The 23392-nt window shown below is 35.1% G+C and overlaps 1 protein-coding gene across 1 annotated transcript in view; it reads left to right on the top strand.

Annotated features, from left to right (window-relative positions):
- CFAP47 (cilia and flagella associated protein 47) overlaps positions 1-23392 on the top strand; it is a 364054-nt gene that overhangs the window by 326482 nt on the left and 14180 nt on the right. Inside the window, 2 exon segments of the mRNA XM_052795043.1 lie at positions 13699-13870; positions 15415-15576. Of these exon segments, the coding sequence (XP_052651003.1) occupies positions 13699-13870; positions 15415-15576 (334 nt within the window).

Raw genomic sequence — 23392 nt, 5'->3', positions numbered from 1 at the left:
TAAGAACGGACACACAACATGAGACATCCTAATGTGTGTTTAACATAGCTGTAAATGAGGGGAAGGGGTCTCACCCATGCTCCAACTTTGTCAAGAGTGTAATACATTGTATGGTGGTAAAAGCTGAGTCTACAGAAGTTGCTATGATTGCAATCTATTAGGCAATCAGTTTGAGAGGCAGGCAAACTTGGCTTTTGTGTCTCATTTATGGCATTTAGAATCTGGCCCAGTAGAGGCTTTGTTACAGAAACTCTCCTGCCAAAGAACTGTGAAAAACTGAAAAGCTGTAAAAGGTAAATCCAAATGCATTATGTCCTTCCTATAAGAATGATTTTCATGCAAATATGCCCTCACCCTGCACACTGACCAATGTGGTCTCATATCAGCAATCACTGTCCAGATCTTTAAACAGAATTTTTTTTTTTTTCAGTACTTTTAAAACAGGAGGGGAACTGAAGTTGAACAGTTAACAAAAGCTTGCACAGCATATACTTACTGATTACTTAATATTTGTAATTACTTAGTTAAACTTTATATTTGCTCATATTGCAGTGTCAAAGATAACATCATTTGGGCATATTATTATCTTATATTCCCATATTACAAAGTGATAGTGATCAGTCTAGCAAAATAAAAACATGTGAAGTTCTCAACATACGTTCTTACCTCTTTGGAGAACTGTAAATATTATTATTTAACGTTATTCAGCCTTGTGAGAACTGCTGTGTATCAAAATACATGGTACTTTTTTTTACTGTAGAGTAGCAGGCTTAGCTCTTTATTGACTTGTCACATATGAGTAGGCTACCTTAAATATATCTTAAACATACCTGAGCTATTTCCCTCCAGCATGGTGGCATCTGAATTGACAAGAATAACATGCATTGAGCAAGTTGAGGCAGCATTTTGAAAGACTTGCAGATTCATGATGTGTAGTGCTTGTTTTATTCATAGGAATAATATTTCATATTTATTAACACTGGCTTCTGCACATGCTGCAAGACATTGATTTGAGACATTGCATCTTTTCAAGCAAGAATTCTGGTAATGAAATGCTTTACATCATAGGTAGTAAGATTATTTATAACTCTGATGCTTTTCATGGTTTTCAATGACATTATAATGTCATTATTGCTAGATGAATTTGATGCCTGTTAGGAATCAAATTTAATGGTACTACCTCAGCTTTCTGCAGTCTACTAGTAATAATGTAAATAAAAGCGTAAACCTCTAAGATAACAGCCTGGCAAACTGTTTTTCATTTTTTCTCTTCTGAAAGAGTGATTCATCAGAGTGTATGTGTGATGTGCAGTAAGCAGTTTTTATATCCAAAGATAAATGATGATAATTACTGGCAGATCAGATTTAAACAGCTACTACTGTGCTTCAGTATTTAAATTATTTGGACAAGTATAAATTCTTGGGAAGTGAAAAATCTTTAAGCATGTCTTTTATGTTTAAAGAATTCAATTTCATCCAATCCAGAAGATACCATCTGAAAAAGAAAATTATTATAATTTCTTAAGAAAGAGGGGACAATGTAAATACTGTCTAGCTAAAATTACATAGTTTGTTGTTCAGAAATCAGCCAAGTTCCAGAGATCAAATAATTAAAGCTTAGTGTTTTAGATGTAGCAACTATATGGCCCTTTAAAAATATTTTTCAGTTGTTTTAAATGTATATTTTTAATCTATACGTATTTTTGATCTGTTTTCTTACATATGGCTCTAAAGACTTTTTTTTCAGTAAATGAAATTTAAGACCCAAGATTCATCCAAACAAGTGTGAAGATTGTTATTTTTTATTCTAATAAAACAGCTTTTTTAGTTTACTTTAAATATTCAATGGGAAATACAACATGTTTAGTTTTCCATGATCTTCTAAGAAAAACAACAAACATTCACAAATTATGAGTATATAGATATTTGACTGAAATTGTAGTACACAGCCAGAGTATCTTCTGGTTGAGGAAATACACTAATCAGTCCGGTTCTGTCTCTATGTTTGTAATGGTCCTTTGTAACCCATCCCTTTCAATTGCTTCAGTTTATCGCATAAACCAACTGTAATGGCTGGGTGTTTATAATTAACTTCCCTAATCTTTAGTATTTCATAGCTCTTCTCACAGCCCAAAGGCTGGTCTTAGCTCCTTGCTCCTGGGTTCTTATTTCTGGGAAGGTTTCAGGAGAGTTAATTTAGCGGAGGGGGAATAATGCTGTCCAGGTTCTGTAGGGTAACACAGGTATGAGGGATTTTTTTTATGTTATGAGCAAGTTTCACAGCTATGCTGACCACTGACTAAACAGATGGACAATTCAATTGCACCTAGTGGTTAAACAACATTTTCCAGATATGTTAATCCATAATGTACATTGGCATACGTTATGCAAAGTATATCTGTACCCTTTGTTTCACTGTCTACAAAACCAGCAAATATATATATATTCTACACATTTTTTTAGCAATTATCTAAATTATGGAACATTCAAAAATTCCTGAAGTGCTGACACTCATCAGAATACACTCTAATTTCTTTAATTTCATTAAAGCAGCTCTTTGAAACAGGAACAAGAGCAACATGTCCAAACACACATTAAAGGCTGTTCCCCACCCTAGCAAGATTTGATGTTAGCCACTGGTATGGATTCCACTAAATGCCAATTTGATGTGAGAGATCCAGATCGGGAAGCTCGCTTTTCAGAAATGAGTTCAATAAAATTAGATATGACCAAAGAAATCTTATTAGCGTAAGGGAGAAGGATGCCAGTAGAGGTGGAAACAAAATATTCTTACAGACTTCTCTCTCATCCAGAGCAATTTTAATTTAACTGCTGATAAAGTGTCTCAGGTTAATATTGAAAGCAATATGAAGAGGATAATAATGATGAAGGTGGCCCTATATCTAACTTAAGCCATCTCTCTATTGTCAGAATAGCTGTGGAATTATTTTTGAAATGGTATTTGAGGATGAGAGAACTATAGCTATGTAAAAGATTGTTAAGGGATTTTTTTACTCTGTGAGAAGTGGAAGAAAGAGCAACAAAGTGTTTGTTTTGGATCAACAGTTGGTGAAAGCTGTTACCAATGGCAAAATGAAAGTGTTGACAAGGCAGTGAACCACCAGTTGGGTCACTCTGTAATGGATTATTACCCTGTTGTTAAGGGTGACAGCTCCTGCTGGAAAACAGGGAACCCAGTAGAAGTCAAAGAATAGGGCATCAGAGTAGAAATGAGAGCCTAGACAGATTATTTTGCCAGCTACATAATTTTTGTTTACATCTGGCTGTTTGTTTCTTTATTTATGAGTGAAACATGGGAGAGATTTGATGCATTGTTTATTTTCTTTATGGAACTGCAATATGCACAGGCATTTTAATGAAGAACTTCAAATAGAATTTTATTTACCTGATGATGATATACAAGGTTATCACTTGGTCCATTAAAAAAATAAACAATTTAGCATAGTTTTTTCTCTCACAAATACCCCTCCCGCCATTTCTTAGTATAACTAGAACAATAATGACAAATACCGTAAAAAGAGCTTGTGAACTGTGAGCAAACACAGTTTTTAACCACAAACTACTGCTTATATTTCTGTTTACAGGACACTCACTCATTTCTGTTTCTTTCCCATTTTGTAAAATGTTGAAATCTGCAAGCCTTAAGAATGAGAGTCATCATTATGTAAATTAAAATTACTTTCTAACACCTATGCAAAATCATGCTCAGTTAAAATGTTCAACACTTACAGGGAACCAGATCAATTATAAACTCTTCCGAAGGTAGTTATTCAGCTTCACAAAAGTGCAAAAAAACCCCCTAATACAAACCCAGAAATGATTCAATTCTTCCTGGTGCTACTTTTCAATATGATATACATCCACGAAAAATGAGAAGTCCAAAAGAACTGATTGGCTAGCCCAACGTAACGTATGTTTGAAACAAGAACACACAAATAGATATCTCTTAAAAATGTGTTTTGAGTTAGAGGCTAAGGGAAGCCTAGGCAATGTAATTTGCTGCAAGAGTCTATGAATTACTTTAATTGTTACATGATTGTGATTGCCAAAGTTCTGTTTCTCCCATTTCTTGTTCACAGAATTTCCTGTAATTTCTTTGGTTGGGTGATAAGGATGTATTACTTCCATAGAAGCAGCACCACTACACTCTTGATTTGTAAAGATATTTTGGGAAAGCTTCTGTAAGTCAAAACCATAGTCAGCACAGCTCTCCAGGACCTTAGTTGTGCTTCTGCAACATCATAACACCTCACAATGATCTATCTGCATTAATTTGCACTAGGTTTTTTGCATTATTTTCTTGTTAATTATGGGCCATCAACAAAGCATAGCTAATCAAAACCCTTAAGATGTGAACTCAGGTTTTCTAGAAGAACAATGAACCAGTGCTCTCCCTGTCTCAGCTGTGTTTGTGTGCTTTTCGTTATAAAAAAGCAAGCAGAGGGTTTATACACCTACATTTGCCTCAGATAATGTATCTGACAGTCACTGTAGTAACAAACACATGCACACATACAACTAGTCTATCACAAATGCTCTTCTATTTCCAGGTTGTTACATCCTATTGTCATTTTTGTGCTAAAATTCTTTGTCCTTGTCTTCTGTCTCTGAAGCTGCACTGTTCAAGTATTGTTGTTCTTAGAGAAAAGGAAGTTATCCACTCCAGATGTCCTTCATCTCTCCCACATTGCACATTTCCAGTAAGAAGCAAAAAGGAAAAAACAAAACTCCCCCAGTTGTTATGGAGAATGTATACTACTTTATGTTTTTGTAAATTAGTGCATCGAGCCTGTAGTTTTGACAGTATAAGTTGATCTGAAGATATAGCTAGTTATTAAAATTATAAGACAAGTAACTAGAAGTTACATAGAATCACTACAGAACACTGAATGAAATTGTAACCTTGAACCGTTACTCTTTCTTCAAGCCAGCTGAGGAAGACAGAGTGAAACTTCAGAAGTCTACTACACAAAATCTTTATTAGTTCTGAAACTTGATTTGTATCTGAAAAATAACACAAGCGGATACTCCCATGAGATTACATCTGTCTTACAGTAGAGGAACTTACACTACCCTGTGTTATAGATGTTCCACCTTATGTATAACTGCATGCAATTCATTGGATAAGGAAAAGGAAGCAAAAGAATGTGACCCTAGTGATTAGGTCCTGGGTTCTAATCTCTGTGGCTCAGTCTATTTTGTATATTAGAAAAGTCAAAAGAAAAAAAAGCATCTTTCTGTAATAGACCATAGTATAGTGTAAAACTACCTAAGATGTGCTTATGGATTCTAGTGACAGTACCAGAAACAATTTATCTACATCGGTAGAGGGTTCCATGTGAATAAATTTACATTTTCATTAATTTTCAATGAAAAATTAATATGTGATCATTGAATCAAAGATTATATCATAGTACAGATATTAGAATTGAAATTATATCAGGAAAATTATAAACAATTTAAGTTATTTCGATGTGATGTAAGACAGATTCTTTCTATCTTATTTATAAGAATAATACTTTTATATGAACAGATGAGGAATACTTGCTAGGAAATTTTTCTTTTTTCCATATCTCCTTTCAAGTTAGAAGGAAACACAGAGAATCACTCCTGATGCTGCAAGTTTCTATTACCCCTTTTACCCATGTTTCTGTTTGTCATGTAGCATGGATTTTTAATTTGCAGAGCTACTGAGTGGGAGCTTTCAGTATGCGGGGCCATGTTTTCAAAACACAAAAATCTGGTTTTGTATGGGAAAATCTTCAGGCTGATGTTCTTTAGTCTGTAGTCACATATGCTTATTTGCCTAGTGATTTAGATTAAGATACTGGGAAATAGCATAAGCTAAGCTGACATCTTTGTCATCCAAACTTCTAACAAATGAAGTTATTGAAAAAAAAAAAACCCGAAACAATTCCTGGTCCCTAGGTCCCCATTTCATATGATGACCATGAATCAACTCATATATTGCAAATCACAAGAGCTAGCATATGTCCTTCACATATGTCCTTTGCATTTGTCCTTCTCATATGTCCTCCAAAAACCCAACACCCCAAACCGTACAATACACACATTCCTATGCCGCATCTCTCTTCCTGGAATCCCCCCCGCAAAAGATGCAGTTTTCATTGTGTTCAACAGGCAACCAGATTCTAATCAGTCTGGACTATTTATTTTAAGAGAAGTTATTCCATTGTTATTAAGAAAAGTAATGTGTCTGCCTGAAATACCTGCTAATGAAGTTAAAAAATTTTAAAACACTGTATTATTGCTCTTCTAAAACTGACTTGCAAGGTAATTACAAGTGAGGAGTAGCTCAACAGATCAGACTGTATGGTCTTTTCAGCTTCTGGAAGTACTGCATTCTGTAGCTGGCAGACTCGATACATGTAAAAGTGCCTTTAAAATCAACATGAAGCTCTTTGCTACATATGTGCTATGTTATTTCAAGCATTGTGAGTTTCGGAGTTTTCTGATTAAGAAGTCTTGGATTGGTTTGTGTTGGCTCTACAGAATTTCAAAGGGCAAATAAATGCTACTGGATATAGGAATATTTTAAACAGCAGTGTTTTATGACTTATTGAAAAACTGAAACTGGCCTTGCTGAGTAAGAACCGCATCTCAGTACAGTTGAATACATTCGGATTTTTAGCAGCAATCGGCCAAGGTGTTCCTTCTCACTCAAAAATATTTCAGACTGATCAAGGCTGATCAGAAAAATCTATTTTTATAAAAGCAAAGTGATTCTAATTTTGCACCCAAGCTACAAGATAGAATTTAAAGGTAGTCAGAAAACACTTATTTTCTCTTGGAACAGGTATTTTAAACTTATTTATTGTATCGCTGCCATTAAAGCAGTAAAACCACCATACATTTTATAGACACACAGCTGATTTACAAAGTGATGCTTAGATCCACAATATTTTAAGATAGTATTCCTGAACATGAAGAATTGTAGAAGTAACTATGCAGGAGCTTGAATTTCTAAATGCATAATTACTCTTACTCAGTAGGACAAATTATGTTTGTATTTTGCATATAACCCTAATAAGGAACTGTGAAGGAACTGAAATAGCTACTGATAGGCTAAATCTATTTGTTCTTCTCGTTTGGAACATCACATTCATACAGCAGTAAAATGATATTTTAACTGGCAAGTGATACAGTTCCATAAGTGGAGATGTTATGTTCCAAAATATGGAAAAGGGTGGTTTCTGTCTTAGAGAAGTATACTTGACATAGTACACCTTGACAGTATTGGAAGACAAGGAGTAAGAAAGATTTGTAAAGCAAGTGGTTTTAAGAATGAATTTTGAAAAGAGAGAGAAAGTGACTAAATGTATACAACATAATACAAAAAGCTAGAAAATTCTTGGAACACAAGAGTATGATAAAGGAATTAGAGCAAAATCACTGGTATCTTCTTAACCACTTATATGAAACTGGCAATTACAGTCATTGATGCATTGTCAAAAAATCCCGCAAACATAATACATGTCCTTTGAGTTATGTATTTCCAGTAAACCGCCAAACAATAAAAAAAACAAGCTAAACACTAGGATACTTCTGAAGGTGAGAAGGCGTTTGGGAGGAAGGAAAGAATAGCCATAATGCTGACATATAAAGACTGGAAAAAAACACCTTGCTATTGCTTCATGATCTGCAGGTTATCTGCTGGCCTATTTGGAAATACACTGCTCCTCCAAAGGAATCTGAAGAAATTTGCTTGCATTGGTAGTTGGTATTCCAAACGACAAGCATAATTTGTTTTAGACATTAATGTAACTACTTTAAGCATTAAAGTACACAGACATCATCATGGTGAGTGTGGTGGAAAAAACTGTGAAATGATAAATAATATTGTTTTCAATTTAGCATTTGTGTGGGCCAACACAAATTGAATAGTTAGGTTAAAAGACATCTTGAGTTGTCAATGATTTCAGGGGGCAGGATTCAAAGTGAGGCAAGAGTCAGGATACCATGGAAAAAACAATGTCTGTGTGAATTAAGGCTACATCATAACGTATGTTCATGAAGAAGCTGGTTTGACGTTGCCTGCACCCTGGTACAGATGTGATCTCTATTTGCTAGAATTGCTAGCTAAATGAAGACAATGCTAAATAAAAAAGCAGAATGTTGGAAAAGGAATAGAATATTTTTCAAAGAATACATTTTAATGAGTTACTTTAAAACATTAATTTACAGATTAATGTACTAATCTAAGTAGAATGCCAGACCAAAGGAGGATAATGTGTGACATCCTTTTGTTTTTAATGAGGTTTTTGTTTCAATTTACTATGCCAAATAATATCAAAACAAAGAAAGTAAGAGTGTGAAGAGGGGAGTATGGATAGACTTAATAAAAAGGGAATTAGTCCAGAAAGGATTCAGCGAGAGAGGGAATATATGGAAACTAGCTGCAAGGAAGAATGCAGAAATGTATGCGGAACAGCAGGTGCTAGATGCATACCGTGTATTTCATATACATGGATTCACCAACTTCCATCTTATTCACTAAATGTTGCAGTGTTTTGAAGAAAGACTTTCTCAAAAAAAAAAGGGGGGGGGGAAGTGCTTTCTACTGCTTTCTTTGCAGTAGAAATCTGCTTTAGCAGTAGAAAGAAGAACACTTAAAGAAGTGTTTCGAAAGAGAAAAATTAGCAAACAAAAAAACAAATGTAAGAGAAAATTTAGAAAAGAAATATTGAAGTTCGTTGCTAGGGGAATAGGCAGTGGGATGCAGGGTAAAAAAAGATGTGGCTAAGAGTGGAATTTTGCAGAGCCTTGAAGATATGGATGAAAAGCTTTAATTGGATATGGAAAGAGAAATAAATTTGCAGGGAAGAGATATAAAGATGTATACACAGAACTACACTGAGGATTTCCTTGAATTGCACTGAGGATCAATGACTATATTATGAACAGAAGGAGACCACTTTATCATCCATTTATTTCTTTGTATTTAAGGTAGTTTGGTGCCTGGCATTTAATGAAGTGTATGATGTTATCTTTGCTGGTATTTATAATGCTCTACATACAGCACTTTTGTACCTGTATGAAGAAATTTACTGAAAGGCATATTCAACTACAACCAGGTCTTTTCGGGTTCTTGTCCAATTTGTTTATTCTGCTGCTATTATCCTGGAGTTACAACATTTTACAGTGAGAAAGAGATATTTACTTCTCAGATGAGATTCATTTCTTACTGCCCAGTTGATACTGTCTGCTTAAATGTCAGGATGTTCTTGACCACCAGGCTGCCTTTTATTTTTTCCTTTATTACTCTTATAATTCACTTTTGCTATTCACTTGGATATTTACTTGAAAACTCTATTAAAATGATTTAATCTACTGTACAGTAACATATTCTGTCTGCTGCTACTTTTGCTGGTAAGGCATAATTGCATACTTAATGTTCGTTCCCCACTGCCTACTGAGTTCCAGCAGTGTGCGTGAAGAATCCTGGAAGACAGTGGAGAAGCAGGAGAAGGGCAAGTGCCAGATGAGAGCTGAATGGGGCTGTGAAGAAAGATATTTCACAAGGTTTGGAAGGTCAACATTAGATGCCACTGTCTGGTAGAAGTGAGTAGTTAAGGTCTGGTCCTGTAGTTTCTATTTTACCGGTTTGGAGACTATTAGATCAAGAGGGGAAGAAAGCTTTGTTAGGTGTCAGGGCCACAATGGATACTTAGCCTTGAAGAATTAGCAGAAACAGAAAAAAAAAAAAATCAGTGAGAGAGTGCAGTATGTTTACATTCAGCACCAAATAAAATAATTTATCTAGCTTTTGAGAAACATGAAGCTGCACGTTTATGAATGGCTGAGCTTTCATTCTGTGTTTGTATTCTGTGATTGTGCTGACCTCCTTTATTAAATAACAGCAAGTAAGATTGCAGCCTGCTGAATGGGAGGTGAGGAAGGCCAACTGAGTGAATTTACTTGCATCTCTGTTTTATTGCATCTATCCAAGGAAAAGCCTCTGTAACGAGGACAAGCATTTTTGTGATCTGAACCTCTTTCCATCGCAGCTTTAATTTCCTCCTGTCTTACTGGAAATGGGAGACAGTGTGAAAGTAAGGAGAGTCCCTTAGAAAGTTCCCCTCCCTTGCTGTTTTTGTGTCGCCAAGTCTGCTGCAGATTAAGCGTTATTTGCAGATAGCACAGGTAGCTAGATCTCCTTTCGGTATCCACAAGAGACTGCAGCCTCACAGGCCAGGGTCCACTAGATATGTATCATCAGAAAACACATTGTGTAGTGAGCTGGTCTTCAGTGAAGTCAGTCGCTTTTCAAAAATATGAGGGAGGTACAAAAAGCTTGTCTAATGACAGGGTGAAACTCTATTCCAGGTCAGATATATCCAGTGGGCCTTTCACAGTGCCTTCTGTAGACATTAGTCCCATCAGTGCCTTTGTAATTAACTCTTTCGAAGCTTGAATACAGCTCCTTTTCCACTAAAAAGTCATTTAAATTCCTGAGGTGGTTCTTATGTGAACCTGTTAGGCTTGTCTTTTTATTTTTAGATGTATGACATTTATTAATTAATTTTACAGTAAATCTTAACAGTCACAAAAATTCACATTCACCCAATTTATATGCTCAGAGTGTAAAATCCTTGGAGTTTCCACACTATCATCCTTAAGAGTCAGAAAATAAATTTGAAAAAAAGTGGTCTATTTCCTTTCATCTTCTTAGAGCCTATTTAAAAAAACCCCCACATATCCTCAACACTTTAATTCTAGTGCTTTTGAAGAATTAGCCTTACCAGCACTTGAAAATAAATATCAGCCAAATCATAGAAGCATATAGCTCAAAAACCTTATTGGTTTTTAAACATAGTTGCTTCAGTAATTCTGCATACAAATGTTCCCTAAATGCATACTACCTTTTGGAAGTGTTTATTTACACAAAGGAAAACTCTTAAAGACTGAGATTAATTGCCTTTCAAAACAAGAAATATTTAATGCTTTAAAAAATTTGTCTTGGAATAATTACCTCAAAAACATATTCTTACTCCTTTTCTTACTTAAATAATGCATAATATTCTTCAGGAAATATGAGGAAGTAATATTTTTTTATAATTGGAATTTCTATTCCCTAGATGTAACCAGCTGTATCTAAATAGCATGCTTATATCTTCACAGTGTTTGGACTGATAAATATCTCTATGTTGAGTCACATGTAGTTAAAACTCTTCCTGCTGCTCTCTATTTGCAGAACAGAGGTGGATTAATTGGGGTATACTTCATATCTGCATGTGTCTTTTACAATTTGCATTAGATAAAATAAGGACTTAACCTATACTAAAATAGTGATTTTTAAAAAGAAAACTAGTGAATGAAAACACACAAAGAGCTGGGCTAAAGGGTCAAGGCATATTTGCATAGTATGCTGTATTGTATTTGGCATTACTTTAAAGAAAATGTTAATTCTGTCTCCAATGTGTTATTTATTTCACCATTTTAATTGAAACTAGAAATTCTAAGAGTCAAGAGAACTCCGAACATTTGACAATTTGGATAAATTTCTAGCAATTATTCACAACTTTTTTTTGCCTCTAGCTGCAGCCAGTTTGTTTAGGCAGCATGTGTATTATGGAATTGTCTAGAATCAAATATTAACATATTCACAGAGGCTTCCCATAGTATGATAATATAGCAGGCTTCAGGGCAGCTATCATGAAAATCTAATTACATTTTTCTTTTTTGAACACGCCTAAACTAGATTGGCAGTGTAGATCAAAACCAACTAAGGGACCAGCATAAGGAAGCTTTCAAATATTGGCACTTAGAAATGCATCACTTTTCCTTAGGTGTTGTAAATACTAAAATATTTTAACTAAATACTTAATATGAGCATAGAACAGGTTACAAAACAGCCTGGAGCAGAAAAAATATAAATATTTAATTGCTTCTGACTAAAAGGTACTATATACACGTGTCAAACCAAAACCAAATGTCTTTGGATACTAAAAGCAGCATGCAATTCACGTTTTCTTCTTAGCATCTGAACTATAAGTTTTTCCTCAGTAGCATTGTGTGATATAACTGCTGAAAGAAACATCTGCTCAACAGTTGCAATTTTCTCACTGTAGAATGCTCCAAATGATGTCATATTTTCTTTCCTATAATAAGTTCATTTTTTATGTCTGAATCTTCATGTTTTGGCATTTGTCTAGGGTGACTACTACAAGCCTTGGGCTGTGTTGGAACCTGAATGCATGGCATAAACATTATATTTTTCAAATAGAGAAACAACAAAGCATGGAACAATGTAGGATGATTCTAGAAATTTTATAAATTCTAGGAAAAATATTGATGTCTAATTTCATTATAACAAAGTACATTTATAATAGATGGATTAATACATGGAAATCCTGTATATTCAGTACTCAGTGGATATCTACTATGACTGATAATCCTTTGGTAATTGGTAATAATATTTTGCTTATTTTGATCTAGCATAAATTGTACAGACTTCTGTGTGAAGGATCCAGTTTAAAGAGTCAGAAATGTTTCAATATAAGCTGCTACATTTCTCAGGGTTAATCTGTATGTTACAAAAATATTGGCAACAAAAATTCAAGCTTCTTGTTAGCTAATGAAGTAGGAAGAAGGAATTCGTACATTTCAGAAGAGGAGAAGGGACGACAAGCATAGGAAGGCGTCTCCATACTCACTTAAATTTGGGTAGCATTACAGATTAGGAAAACCAAAGTAAGCTTTTATTCAACTATCTCACAGTGCATTGTCTCTTGGACTTTTTATATAAAGAAATATGTAGTCTGTATTTTAGAATTCCAAGTCGGAAGGCTTTAGGAATGAGCTCTGCAGCTGACTGGCACTCTATAGCCAGCATATATTTACAGGGTTGTACACACGGGAGTTCTGCACAATGCATTGTACTAAGCTGTGCAAATTCAAAATGTGCCCTGAGATATGTGGTCATAGTAAAACAAAATCTCCTGTAGGATTTAGTGGTTGTGTTAAAAGACTTTTCATCTATAAAATGTGTAAAACTTTTAAATAGATTAGCAGCTGGAGATTCTTTTCCTCACAAAAACATTCCCTTCTGTGCACAAATTAGTATTGTATACTGAATATCACAGTTTTCTTTATTACAGGTGGAGGAGGCATTTGATTCAAGAAACTCAGCTGTTTATTCATATGTCATTACTACTTGACCTTTTCATATCTACAGGGAATAAGAGAAGACGTTGCTAGTGACATCTTCACTATTTTTCTGTATTCTGTTTCTCAGGCTTGCAGCCATCAATGGCACTGACATCCTCAATGACTTTTTTTTTTTTTTTTTTTTTGAGATTGTCCCAATGGCATTACTCAAAAATAGCATTACATTCTTGCAATTTTCATTTGGCTGATGAAATAGAAATATCTCACTGTAATGCAGAAATGGTAGCCAGAACAATATTGCTGTTATTGTTCACATCTACTAAGTAGGCTTTCCAGCCTCCATTTTGCCGGAAACTATATAGCCTGTCATATGAAATTGGAAGATTTTGCTATGCAGTCAGAAGCAAATCACTCAAGTTTTAGATAATTACTGGTTTTACTTATTTGTCATTTTTAGTAACAAATGAAAGGATTGTAACTACTAACCAGCCAACTGTGTGACGTTAGAGTGCATACAGACTGATCTTTTTCTCTTCTATCATTTAGGCTTCTTTACAACGGTAGAATTTCTCTATGAATTGCAATATCAATCAAATGAAATTAAATCTCAGCTTGAATCTTTGGTTGGTATGCATCTGGTTCAAAGAGAACGAGATACAGAATCTGGAATCATAACACTGATCTTTAATATAGTGTTTGCACCTAACAAACCAATGAGGTAAGCTCCCATTCCTTATTACCAACAGAACATGCAATAAAATCCTATCTGGTCACTCTTAGCTATGTAAGCGCCTTCCTGTATTGTTTTCCTCATTTTGTTTTCACCTCTGAGATCGATTATTTTAGATTTTCTCACTTACTGCTTCTCAATATGATATCTTTGATATTAAAACTGACAGTGTTTCTTTTTAATGCCTGCGAGATGGTTCTGTTGAGTTACTGCCTTAGTCAGTGTGTGCATCAATTTACTTCTAAACACTGGAGTATTGAAAGACTTCCAATGAAAATTAGTTGCTCTCAAAATTTGTAGAAAGCATACAGACAAGATGGTCTGTCAGTCTTGAAAATCTTTTCCTAGACGAGCATGTGTGCATGCATATTCTTTGGCTGGAAGGGATGGTTGAATTTGAAATTAGTCTCTAGTGCCCCAGTAACAACAGTCCACAGGAAAATATTATCCTCTTTTATAGCTGCGATATGAAAAATTATTGGTTTGCTTTGACTTACATTAGTAGATCCCACCTCTTTAAAAAAAAAACTGTGAAAATGAGGTCCTTTTTGGAGGGAGGGAAGTTGTGTCTTCCTTTTGAAGCAGTCAAATGTGTATGGGGAGGAGGTAGGAAAGAAGCTTCAGTAAGATGCAGGCACAAGGTAAATTCAGGGGCTCAACATTACTAGGAAGATTAGAGAGCAGTCACTGCTGAATAGCATGGGTTGCATGCAAAGAGGGTGGGTTTAGGATGCAGGAGGGAATGGTATTTGCAGTAATCCAGAAGGTTACTGAAATAAACAGAGAGCAAACCTTTAGGAAAGTCTATCCACCCACCTCATGCAGTGTCTTTGTGTCAGAAGGGAGATTAATTTAGAAAGCCTTTTTATTTCTGCTCTGTCCATTATTATTATTATTATTATTATTATTATTATTATTATCAGCATTATTATTATTTTGGATTGGTTTTTTATCTTCATATACTTGAGATCTATCAGGCTTCACGCAGAGGACTCAGTAATGGCAATTAATTAGTTTCTTTGTCATCAGAATCTACAGCACCAACTCTCTTCTTAGATGGTCTGAAGACATCAGAGTCTGGAATTTTTCTAAAGTACATAGACCTACGTCAGATCTATTTGATTCTAATATGAACTGCTAACATGGTTTGGACCAAATTCTCCTCTAACACTAAGTAAATAAAGAATAATAAGTAAACCAAATTGAGTTAAATTTGTTTAACTCAACAGAGAGTAAGAGAAGAAGAATCAAATCTTATGGCTGCGCCCATCATTTTGCTTTCATATTATGCCCTTTCTTGTACTTTGCTGTGAATATCAAATGCTATTTAGTTTACATTCCAGTCTAAAGTGCAACTGATGCGGACTATGCCACATAAAATTAAGGATGTATTCAAATTTAAAACTATCTGTATTTTCATTTTACTGTAGTATAGTTCTACACACTCAAGGCTTATTTTGGATATTAATTTACTGAGTTTACGTTTGATAATGCTATTCTATGTAATGAATGGTTTTATTTGAAATTTTAAGGAATGAAGCAACTCTAGTAGTACGGTGCACTACAGGAGGTGTTTGGAAGTTTCCAATGCTGTTCATTGCCACAGAGCCAGAAGTGGATGATGTTATCAACATTGAAGCAGTTGGCCTGAATAAAGAATCTATAGTTGGCTTCAAGCTTACAAGCCAGACAAGGTAAAAATACTTATGATGAAGTATTTATGCAGTTTTCTGAGGCTAGAACTCACATTCAAACACATTGGATAGGATAGATTTGGGCAACAGAAATATAACTGAGTTGCAGCTATTTCAGTAACACATCATTACTTTCAAGTGCAGCATTGTATAGGTAACAAATTTTGAAGCTGTACTGTAGGAAACAGAAACTTCCTATATTTAAGCTGCAGCCACTCAATAGGAAATTTGTGGAATAGATCCAAATACTTATGACTTTAAAGTTTTGCCCTAAAATGCTTTTGTGTGGTAAAATGTGTAATACAATGTTAAGGCAGGTGCGTTGTGATAATAAAGGCTCACTATTAAAGCCTTAATGTTTTTACTCATAGACTGTTTTTCAAAGTACTTCATACTTACACCAAGTTAAAAACAATCCTTTGCTTTAAAAATTAAATGTGTCATTTTTTAAAAGTATTCCTGTTATATAAGCATGTTATGAATTAATCTCTACTCTGCCCTTTCACAAGATAAAATAATTGTGTCATTCTTCAATAGTTTGTTACTCTCTTTTTTAAAAGTCCTGCAGCAATCTCTGTTAATATATTTGTACATACTTTTCAATATTTTCTCAGAGTTTCATAATGTTATAGCAAACCCATGGTGTCATTTGTCTACAGCAGAAGGTAAAGGAATAAATTGTGTAGTACTGATACATAAGTTTTAAAATAGTTGTCCTGCTTTCAGCTGGGATAGAGTTAACTGTCTTCCTAGTAGCTGGTACAGTGCTATGTTTTGAGTTCAGAGCGAAGAATGTTGATAACACTGATGTTTTCAGTTGTTGCTCAGTAGTGTTTAGACTAATGTCAAGGATTTTTCAGCTTCTCATGCCCAGCCAGTGAGAAAGCTGGAGGGGCACAAGAAGTTGGCACAGGACACAGCCAGGGCAGCTGACCCAAACTGGCCAACGGTGTATTCCATACCATGGGACGTCCCATCCAGTATAGGAACGGGGAAGTGGGGGGCAGGGATTCGCCGCTGGGGGACTGGCTGGGTGTCGGTCGGCGGGTGGTGAGCAATTGCACTGCGCATCATTTGTACATTCCAATCCTTTCATTATTGCTGTTGTCATTTTATTAGTGTTATCATTATCATTATTAGTTTCTTCTTTTCTGTTCTATTAAAGCGTTCTTATCTCAACCCACGGGTTTTGCTTCTTTTCCCGATTTTCTCCCCCATCCCACTGGGTGGGGGGGGAGTGAGTGAGCGGCTGCGTGGTGTTTAGTTGCTGGCTGGGGTTAAACCACGACAATAGTAAATGGTGAACTTGAAAGAATTGTGATGCTTACAATCTAATTAGCTTATGGATGTTTTCAAATTTCTTTTTTACTTTAAAATTGACTTTTTTACTGTTTATCTAGAAAGTGTGCCAGATATGCTGATTGATCGTTAACTTTCATTGTAGATACATGCTTTTGTAACATCCCCAGCAGGAAGTGTCCTTGGTTTCAACTGATTTATTTCCAAAAGCTATGCGTCTAAGATGGACAGTTGTTCCAGCTTTTAGATGGCTGTCAGTGATGATAATTACTGAGGACTGTGAAAAAGGCTCCTATCACAGTGTTCAAGTTAACAGCTTCAATAGAATGGGCTGTTTCAGGACAAAAGTGAAGCAATTGCTCTGGCAATACTGTAATCTCCTGGTAGGTGTTTGATAGTAGTGAAGAGACCTAATGTTCTCCAGAAACGTATTATAAAACCTGAATCAATACAGTTATATAAAGAAGGAGCCATGATGGAAGACAGATTCTCTTTTTCCCTTAAACAAATTCCAACTTTATTTTACATAACAAGGGTTGCCCCCATACATTTCAAATACAAAATGTAATGCTTGCATGTACTGAATAAGCTCCGTGTCATAAATAGTGCCAACAACTGCTCTGTGAGTTTTATATTGCTTTATCTTATCTTTGATTTGCTTAGGAGATTTTGGTGGTGGAGGTTTTGTTATAGAAATAGAACAGTCAGCCAACCAACATTTGGCATACTGGATCTGCAGTTTAAAAGCAATTACACAAGAAACCCATATATTACAGATGTAATTTAATGCTTGAATAGCTCAAATGACTTGGATTAAAAATAAACCCATGAAATATTGAAGTATGGATTAAAAGTTTCAGTTTGGATATAGAGTGTCATCCTATAGACCTTCCCTGAAAAAAATGATCACCCCTTTGGAGTTTTTCTTAAGTAAACAATTAACAGCACAATCCCATAGATAATCAGTGCTGGTACTTAAAGAGAGGTGGGGTTTTTTTCACCCTGCATATAGATACTTTCTGTCCTCCTTTCTTATGCTGGATAGTACCTCATGGCACTGCTACTTTGAGAGTAACTGGGGGGAAAACAGATGTATTTCTGAGTAATCTGCTAGAAAGGGACTCTGCAGCTGTGCCTTTTTCTCCCTCTGCTACTTGCAGGACAGCGTAGTTGCACAGCATCACTGAGAAGACCTGTACATCATCTTTTTGGGTTAGCAGGGTGCATAGTGATGCAACAAAAAATGTTTGAGAACCACAGGCCCAAAAAAGGCTCAGTATCATATTAAGGGCAGATTGGGATTCTCGTATATGTACCAAGTTGAATGAGGATCTTTGGTGATCCACAGAGCACCTTTGGTGACCTCTACAAAGCTGTGAGGTCAATGGTTTTAGTTTCCTTTTTCTTTACAGCTACTGCAACTCAAATGTGGGCTTCTCCCTTTAATTACACCCCTCCCCTCCCCAGCAAAATCTTCAATGTGTACGAAATATTTCAGACTGAATTAATGATTTTCCAATTTACCCGTAACTACGTTTGATGTAGTTGCTTCAGGAATGATGAACAGTTACAAATGGGAGGTAGTTGCTATGCTGTTCACAATGATCTGCAATAATGAAAGCTCTGAGAGTCCATGCAAATATGTAATGCACTCTCTTTTAATATATTTAAAATTGACACACACATGCCCCCAATGAGAAACGGCCCAATATCTGCTTCAATAAATAATGAAAGACACTGAGAATGCAGCCAATCAGTTTTGTTGTATGAAGAAAACTCAAATATATTTTTTTAAACTGTCTGCGCCTAGGACAGTTCTGATATATGAGTTGTCCAATATTTTACTTTCAGCTTTAAAAATTCAAAAGGGACATGTTGAATGATTTCTTGTAATGGCATTAAGATTGGTTAGAGTCAAATCAGCAGACTTCACTTGTTAAATAAGAAGAATCTGCCACTTTTTAACATACATAGGTGACCTTTTTTGGGTTTTGTCATAAATGTAGGTTTAATTCAACACCAGCTGAAATCATTGGCAACTTTTCCACTGAGGTAATTGGCTTTGGAACAAACCTCTAATGTTTATGTTAATATTAGTGTTTGTTTTAATACCAAATGCATTATTGAACGCTATTGGTTTATAGAATGACAGCAGTATTCACCAAAAAGAATAGATAGAATATTATCCTTGGAAATACAAATTATAGAAACTTGTTTGATATCCAGCTCAAATTGTTGGTCCATTATTTTATGCTAATGTCTGTAATTGAAACAGAATAAAAATTCTGAAAGTGATGCTTTGCTTAAGAAAGTTAGTCCTTTCTATTTGTTTTACTGAAAATAACTTCTTAATGTATTTTTAATCAATTATGTTTTGGGATCAGAACATTCATATTGATACAGAACTGTTTTTTGGAGAGTATTTACTGCTATATATTCCAGTACAGAGGTATTTTGACAGTTGGATTTATTCCTTCACATTAAAATACTGATATCCAGCTACAACAGAATGTTACCTTACTTGTTTTCCAGTGCAAATACTTCATTAGCCAACATGAAATGTGGATAGATACATATGAACACTATGTTCACTCAGAAATTTTTTGTAAACTACATTACTTTTGAATGTTTAGACAAGATGGTGGCTAATTCTCTCCTGTTCGTTCTATCTGCTTATTTCTCACAGAACCTCCTTTCACCAGTATAATTCTAGCTTTCCATGTACCTGTTAGTGATTGTTTTAATCATGTATTGCTTCCCATATGCAGAAAAATTTTATCTATTCTTCCATCCCAACCTCTCATTCCAATCCTGTGTTTATCACAAACAGGATATTTGTTACCTTGAGGAAACTTCTCAGGTGAACTCAAACTATGCTTCAGAAAAACATACTTAGTCAGCACCTGCTATCACTAAAGCATGGTACCTATATGGTCTCCATGGAGTGGTATCTGCAAAATCCAAAATGCCACTCGATTATGGAAACAGAGCTAAAATAAAGTGAAAACAAAAACAGGTGGACTGGGGAGATGAGAAGAAAGATGATATTAGGCTTTAAAATGACTGCATGTGCAGACTTAGTTATCTTAACCTACTTTTCATATTTTGAACACCACTGTGGATATTTTCCTTATTTCTTCTATGCACACTTCCTAGCGTATAGAATAAATGTTCAATTAAAAACATTCCTTGATCACAGAAAATTAATTTTAATGCTGTCTGAAGAATAGCGAGCAACCATTTTTTCTGTACCCTCCCTAATTGTGAAGGGAAAAAGAAAAAAAATGTTTACAGTTACAACTTTGAGAAATATTTATATTTTATAGTAATTACTGCTGTATTTCATTAGAATTACCATGAGCCAGAATTATGTATGCTGCGAGAAAATGCATTCATTAAGTTCTCAGCACACGCACCCTCTCCCTCACCCTCTCTCACACATCGCCGTACATGTTACAGGCCTGGATTCCTATGCCAATCTCTTTGTAACCAGTTCTGCAAAATTCTACCATTAATCTAAAGATGTAATTAGAATACTTTATCTTAGCATCTCCCACATAGTGGCAGCTGCAAAGAGCAAATGTTGACTGAGCTCCGTTTTCTGGAGTCTGAATAGAGACTAGTGGAAAATACCAGGAATGATACACATGCGGCAGAGCTTCCGAAAAGTTACGATCAACCTTCCCGATAATACAATACCTGACATGTCACACATTTAGCCAGGAGCTGTATCTAGCCATGTCACCTGGACCCCTTTTAGCAGGAAAAGTCAGTTTACCAATCTGCAAATATGGTTCCCCTGGGTACAACAGGAAAGAGCCAGAAATCTTAATATTTTGTGAAGATAAAAACCATAGCTCCTGCTTTGGTTTCACGACATGTACACAACAAAAGTGATGTTATAGCTGGTAAAGCATTCCCTGACAGTCATTTGTCATGCAGTGTTTCTTCATATTTTTTGAAAGTTCTTTAATTCTGAAGCAGTCTTTCTAAAGCTACAGAGTGATAATTGGAGTTAAATCTTCTCTGCTGTCCAGAGTTCAGGATTTAGAGTGGTCAAGTAAACCAGAGTTGGTTTTGGTATGAAACATAACCAACTCCGATAAATAATGAGGATTTCCTAATTTTTTTTCCATTGTCATTTTTTTTGGTTGAAAAGAAATTGTCTAAATCATACCAACTATCACTAATAATTTTATAGAATTTGACAACTTCATACAGTTAATAAGTTTAAAGAACTTCACTACATAATAATTGAAATTTCTTGTGTCATCCAACAGATGTTAACTACTAATTAAAAGAAGTAAGTTTAGTTATGATTAACTACTTTTGGAAGCACATTGCAACATTTTCAAACTGTATCCCCTGTTTGCTTAAGCAGTTATGTACTTTGCAGATTAAAACATTTTGTTACTCTTCTTTTATAGAAAAAAAAATTACATTTGTTCAGAAGCACTATGTGTTGTTTTTTACGTATAGTTTGCAAAATGATAAGTTTTGTAAAGGAATACAGGAATATTCTACAGGAATAATTTACTGCTTCACTAGTTTGAGGAAGAGGGTAAACATTAAAGCTATTTTGAGCCTTAATTTAATAAAGGCTTATATTTTCAGATTTCCTGGGTATTTTATAAGTTTTGCAGTGAGATCTCTATGGGAATATAAATTTTAAGGTTTTCTTTAACTGAAGACATAAGGTGCTATTCTTTTTTAGTTTACTAATTTGAAAATTATCTAACGAGAATGCTGACAAGCACAGACTGCTATTTAAGAACAATGCTATTTAAGAACAAGATTAAAGGAGTAATTAGAATTATGTCGGTTAAATACTAGTTCAATTTTTTGCTCTTCCTGGTTGCCATGATATCATTGTCCAATAATTATTTAAATTCAAATTAATATTGACTCTTGTTCATTATTTGAGTAAGGGCAGAGTTCATATTGTCTGATAGCAGTACCAAACCATCGTGACAGGAGTTATGGAACACACGGGTGGGAACACACATTTGCTTTCTCTGGTTTATATGGCCTCTGCCCTTATATTTACTAATTCATTTTTGCTTCATTCATATGTGTTTTCAAAACTCTACACATCATTAAACTTTACCAAGTGTGTTAGTATCTGCCACCCTTGAGTTAAACAAAAGCTTTCTTGAAAAAATATAGACTGCCTTATCACTGTCCTTCATGGCCGAGAAATGACAAGCCAAACATTGACTCCAGAGCTGTTTTACCTGAAGCAGTAATCAAAAAGGAGGAATTAATTTTTAATCATTTTAAACCACATAAGTATTAATTTTTAATTATACCCTAAATATACAGACACTGAAAACAATAATGTCTGAAATTCAGGTGCTATTCTGGGAATTTTATCTCCAGCTTTCTCGTTACTATAGAAGATGAAAATGAGAAAGCAATTTACTTATGCTAGTGAGCTAGCCAGGATGCCAGATCATCTCCCTGATGTGAACATGAGTGAAAACACTACTTGCTTTTTTCTTGAGAGGCCATGTTTAGATATATTTTTAAAATAAAAATTCATGATTTATCAGCACTACAGGCACTGTGAAAGGTTCCTGTTTCCGATTGCGTGTAAGTTTTTAATTGCTAGTTCTTGTGCTGTTAGCCATACCTTCATCAGAGTCCCTGCTGTCCTATCATATTATGGCTATACATTTAATTTGCCAGAATTTCTATTTTCCTGATTTGGACATACTTTCCACTTTGAGGAACATTTTGCATCCAGTAACTGACTTGACTCTTTTGTTTAAAACAGCCAGGTTTTGGGGAGGGGAGGGGAAGGGAAGGGAACAGGGAGGTTTTAGGTGTAACTATATGTATTCATGTAAGTATGTCTGTGTGTATGTGTATCTATATTTTACCCAACATAGAAAAGAATTATAGTTGCCTATAGTACCTTGTGCCAATGCTGTCAAGAAACATGCAGATTTTCTTTAAAGCTTTTTTATTAGTTTTTCTCCATTTTTCTTTATGAAAATTAAAATCTGACAAGGTTGATGCAATAAGATTTTTTTCTCTGACTTGGCAAATATCTTGTGTGCACAATTATCGATCAGTTTTGTGACAGTTTCATTTTAAACTGTCTGGTCTCCTTTGTCAGGACTAAAACTATAGCTTTTTCTCCTGTGTGTTTTCTGACTAACTGTTTTGAGGAATGATTTATGGTCTCTGAAAAAAAATACTGTTCCATCACACCCTGCTAAGATGCAATTTCTTCAGAAATAAAGTCCTTATTTTCTTGTGTCTTCTGTGCATGCAGCCTGTCCCATCTCCCTTAGCATTTCATGATTGCATCTGTAGCTAAGTCACGCTCTTGTATGTCTTACGAAGACACAAAATACTTATTAGGAGTTGTCATCCCTAACTACTTACCAGAAAACAGACTGAACATGGGAGATAAAGAAACTGCTGTCTTAAAATGTTCCTAAACCTAGTCTATAGAACAATGATGTCGGAAATGAAGACCTGTGTTCAGGTCTCTATTTCCAGAGCCAGG

The sequence above is a fragment of the Harpia harpyja genome, chromosome 8 (assembly GCF_026419915.1).
Source record: "Harpia harpyja isolate bHarHar1 chromosome 8, bHarHar1 primary haplotype, whole genome shotgun sequence".
In the NCBI taxonomy this organism is placed as follows: domain Eukaryota; kingdom Metazoa; phylum Chordata; class Aves; order Accipitriformes; family Accipitridae; genus Harpia; species Harpia harpyja.
The sequence above is the reverse complement of the archived record's forward strand: the minus strand, read 5'-3'. Positions and strand labels throughout refer to the sequence as shown.